At 48.4% G+C, this 5088-nt stretch overlaps 1 protein-coding gene across 1 annotated transcript in view; it reads right to left on the minus strand.

The window, feature by feature from the left end:
• Nucleotides 1-344: 344 nt before the first annotated feature.
• FBXO31 (F-box protein 31) overlaps nucleotides 345-5088 on the minus strand; it is a gene marked incomplete at its 5' end in the record, with an annotated part of 32807 nt that continues 28063 nt past the window's right edge. The window contains one exon of the mRNA XM_025042521.1: nucleotides 345-2545. Coding sequence (XP_024898289.1) covers nucleotides 2273-2545 — 273 coding nt within the window. The remainder of the gene's footprint in view (nucleotides 2546-5088) is intronic.

Genomic DNA, 5088 nt, shown 5'->3' on the forward strand with positions numbered 1-5088 from the left:
GGAAAATAATACGTACTCCAGATGACCAGCTGGGCAGAGGACAAGCCCTTGCTCTTTACTGCTGCAGGCCACTGCCAGCTGGACAAACCCCACGAGCTCTGGGGCCCCTCCTCGTACCAGAGATACAGACGATGTGAACGCAGGTGACAGCCCACAGCCTAGAGTTATTTTAGTCGTTATTAGTGGAAACCATGTGTAGACCCAAACACTGGAAAGGCAGGTTACATCATTCAGATCTGAGATTGGTTTATAATCAGAAGTGTTCGTCTTTGATCCATGTGCACTTTACAACGCTGAGTGGAGGCCTCAGACAGAGATGGAGTCCTGGAGAGCGAGCCTCAGGCTCTGGGTCAAATAGGCAGATTTTATTTAAACAATGGTGAAACTTAGAGAACAACAGCCTGCACAACGAGTTGTCCTTCATTGTCATTTTCCTCAAAACTTCATGGCCACCGTTATCACCATTCAGGGCTGGCCACACTTGGCACGAAAAAAAGTCACACTGCAAGACGGGGGATGGGCAACAACACTTTTAGGCTCCGTCCTAAAAAAAAGACAAGGAAACTGGGGCCGTGTCTTAACCTGACTGCAGGATCTACTAGAAGGATCTGGAAGGTGAGCCGTGGGCATTCATTTCTGACGAGATTCAGCTGACAGCACCAGGTGGCTGACCCCCGCTGCTGCCCAAGATAGACCCCACCTTCCCTGCTTGTCTCTCCTGGGTCCCCACTGAACCTCCTGGGAGAGCCAGTTTGCCATTTAGGCACTAGTGCCCCAAAGTCTGACGATGCTGACACTGGAAAGGAAAGGAAGGTCAAAGTTGCCAAATGTACTGAGGCTAGGGCAATGGGAATTTTTTTATTTAAAAAAAAAAAAAAAGTCAGGAAGAAATTAGGAAAACAGAGGACGCATTTCACAGGGCAGCTTGGGTTGGTCTCCTACATGAAGGCACCACAAAGCTCCCCCTTCCCTGGGGTTCCTCGCCCCCAGAGTGAGGACTCAGTGCAGTCTACCCAACAAGGATGAGCAACGGAGAGGGGGACAGTGTGCCCTGCCTCCGGGGAAGCATGCTTGTGGCTGCGTGGCGTGGAGACGGCACTCTGCAGGCTGGAAGGAGAGCTGAAACCCTCTTGGAGGCCTGCATGCATTTAGGGCTCTGTTCTTCCAGAAACACACATCAGCAGGGGTCCCCAAACGCAGGTGTCAACCCAATATGGGCATGCCAGCAGAAGGGTCAGTGCTCAGGGTCTCCATGTGGCACAATCCCCAGGAGGTTCTGGTCTCCAAAGTGCACCCCTATCAGCGACTTTTCTAGGAAACTGCCCTCTTGCCTGCGCAGGGCCCACACAGTCGTTGTGTGCAGTCACACCTGGCACCTTAACCTGGATTCTGACACCAGAGTGTGTGCGGGGGGAGGGGGCCATGTACGCACGAGGGGTGACTGAAACTGGCTGTAGAGACGGTTCTAAGCTGGAGAGGGGCCAAGGCAAGCACATGGGCACTGCCCAGAGCCCAGGGGAGGGGTGGTGTTTGCAGAGCCCCCAAGCTGCTCAAAGGCCAGCAGTGACGTTCTCTAGGGACCTGTTTTACTAGCCCTATTTCACTGAGTCAGAAACTGAGAGGGGGTGAGGTGCTTCTGTCCAAAATCCAAGCAAGTCAGTAGATAAACAGAAATTCGGGGCTGGGTTCCAAGCCCGACACCCCTGAGTCCCCAGGGCTCTTTCCACATACGCTGCCCCTCTGCACCTGCCCAGCTGCACACGTTCACCTCGCCCAGGCCCTCACAGGCCCACGGCCACTTTCACTTGCTTCCTACAGAGCAGAGGTGGAGCTGGCACCCTACACACTCGACCTCTTAGATCGGTCCAAGGCAAGAGACTCTGTTAAGTCATAAACTTCCCTGAAGGAGGATTCTGTTTTCCCTGGAAAACTGCCAGTGGGCCAAAGACAAACCCAGTTTCCCCAACTCAATTATTTCCATGCCCCTGCAGCCCATCTTCTCAATCAGTTCTGGTTCTTTTTCTTTCTTTCTTTTTTCTTTTCTTTTTTTTCTTTTTTTTGGTAAGAACATGCTCAGCTCAGCTTTCCCATCAGCTACTGACAAATACACAGGCGTATGTTGCACACTCTATAGAAAGTGCCTCAGGTGGCTGGGCCGAGACGCCTACAAGGAAGTGGGTGCTCTGATCAGAGGTCAAATCTCCAAAGTGCATGCTGCTGCTCTTCCCAGGCTGAGGGGTTGGGGGCCACCCCCTGGCGGGGAAGGAGGCCGTCAGGAGGTCAGGGACTGAATGTTCTTGAGCATCTCCTCGAAGGCCTGTGGGGACGGTGCGTCTGCATTCCGGAAGGTGGCCTGGACCCTACTGTATAGGCTGAAGGATTTCAGCTCTAGCCAAATGAACCCAAAGCGGTCATTGTCAAACAGGATGAAGACCCCAGGGGTACGCTCGGGGCTGGTGAAGCCATGGCCGGCGATGAGACCCGTGCCGTAGAAACTGAAGAAAGAAAGAAGGAAAGCATGAGAGAGAGAGGAGTGAGAGGGGCCTCAAGGTGCATGCACTGGCCCACGTCAAGCACCCTGCCATCCTGTAGTGTTCTAAAACACCCTTCACTCCTTGCGAACCACTTTCCCTGCTTGCCAGCAAGAAGCTAAGAATCAGCAGGTGACAGCACTCCGATTGAGCCTGTCTTCATAGGGCCTCCACACAACTCTAAAGCTCCCAATGCACTGAGCCATGTGAGCAGAAGGGCAAGGCTCTGGGCATCTGGGGAGACAGATGTTCAATTACAGAGCGCCTGGGCAGGCGTGCTGGGCTCATCCCATCGACCACTGCTGTCTACCAGCTTACTCAACTAAAGGAAGGGGGTCTCAGGCAGTCCCACCTCATGACACTGTCTCAAAGCATACATCTTCATAATGCAGACTCTGAAAAATCTTAATTCCTGGGATAGTTGAGTCAACATATAAACAACTCAAATATAATCGATAAAGACCTATCAGCATGCAATTGACATTAACTCATAAGGGAGAATTTTCTAATGCCCATTATGGCCAAGTTTTGAGATTAATATCAGGCTGAAATACATTTATGTCTTTCTTGCAAAGAACTTGATACTTCCAATGGATGAGGAGAAGTTAGAAGCTGGCCTGAATCTCCCAGCACGTGGAATAGCACCCGAGACCCCACCCTGGCCAGCCATACTGAGGCACTGCTGGGCAGGAGAGGGGAGAGAAGCCCTGTGAATGAGGCTCTGGTTCACAGGATTTGTTGGTGGGGAAAGAAGCACCACAGCACACAGAGAGGCGAAGCAACGCTCACCGGGCTTAAGAACACACAGCAGATGTCTCCTGCCCAGGCACTGTGACAAGTCCTTGCCAACACATAAACCAGACAGGGAAGGAACACAGCATGCCCCTCCCAAGCCACAGAGCCCCTAATGTTCAGCACAAGAGTAGAGGACAACCCTGCAGCTCTGGCAGGGGGCTGGACAGGAGCTTCCAGGCAGGCTGGCCCCAGCATACTGGTGAGCTGATGGGCTCTTGGCTGGCCATGACCTACTGGGAGTTGTCAAGTTATTTAGGGATAACAGAGGCTTTTTCTTTTATGACCCTTCAAACGGGGATGTAATATACAGCCTAGAGAAAATAATCAACATTATCCTAATAACTTTGTATGGTGACAGATGATTACTAGACTTACTGTGGTGATCACAGTGTAAGGAATATAAATGTTGAATCACTATGTTGTATACCTAAAATTAACATAATATTGTGTATCAACGATACTTCAATAAAAATTTTAAAATATTACAAAAAAATTTATATCGAGTCGAATTATATTGGAATGCTATTTGTATGTCTCCCTCTGGAAAACCCCAATTCAGCCACTGTTATCATAATTCTATAACTGGAAGAAAAGGTAATGAATTTTTTCCACCAAGCTCATGTTGACACCTAAATCCCCTTCAGCATGCTGGCCACACTACACTGTTAGTCTCTGTGTAAATGCCACTTAGACCACTGCTGGCACATGAGACAACAGTTAGCCCAGAGGTAAAGGGGAACAATCTTTTATACATAACTTGACAAGGGTGGAGAGAGTCAGTTATAATGTCAAGAGAATGACAGATTATTCCGTCAAATGTCTGCTGGGACAATTGTCCAGGAGAACTTTCTGTTATGATAGAATGTTCTGGATCTACATGTTTGACACAGAAGCCATCAGCCACGTGGGGCTACGGAGCACTTGAAATGCAGCCAGTGCAACTGAGAATCTGAATTTTTAATTTTATTCATTTTAGTTAAACTTAAATAGCCCTAAAATATAGGGGACTAGGACAAGGGACTTGTAATTCATCTACTAGGGAGTGGCCTGGATGACAGAGGTAGGCCTGAGTGGCTAAAGGCAGTGGCCCGAGACAAAACCATAAGGACAGAGAGCCAGGCAAAAAACTGGCAGCCTAGAGCAGGCCTTGTCCCAGATCAGTGACCCTGACCTCTGCAGGGAGAGAAGTAGCAATGCCAGCCCCTTTGCACATGCTGTCTGGGGCTGGGGTTCGCTTCAGTGGTCACTGAGATGCTGGTCCAAAGTAGCAGGGGAAGACAGAAAAATAACTGAGAGAAAGAAGAAAGGAAGGAAGGGAGGGAAGAAGGAAGAAAGGAATGAAAGAAGGAAGGAGGGAAGGAAGGAAGGAAAGAAGGAGGGAGGGAGGGAGGGAGGGAGGGAGGAAGGAAAGAAGGAAGGAAGGAAGAAAAAGAAGAAGAGAAAGAAAGAAGAAAAGTCACCCAAATAAAAAAAGAAATAAGTAAAACTCTCTGTTGAGAGAGGACATGGTCTTTTACATATATATTTTTTTAATTGAGATATAATTGACATATAACATTGTACTAGTTTCTCATGTACAACATAATAATTTGACATTTGTTTATATTGTGGAATGATCACCACAATAAATCTAGTTAATATCCATCACTACACACTGTTAACATTTTTCTTGTGAAGATTTACTCTATTGGCAACATTCCAATATGTTAAAAAAAATCATTAACTATAATCAACTTGCTATGCATTGCATTCCTAGTCTTAT

Source organism: Pteropus alecto, unplaced genomic scaffold, assembly GCF_000325575.1.
Source record: "Pteropus alecto unplaced genomic scaffold, ASM32557v1 scaffold7, whole genome shotgun sequence".
Lineage (NCBI taxonomy): Eukaryota > Metazoa > Chordata > Mammalia > Chiroptera > Pteropodidae > Pteropus > Pteropus alecto.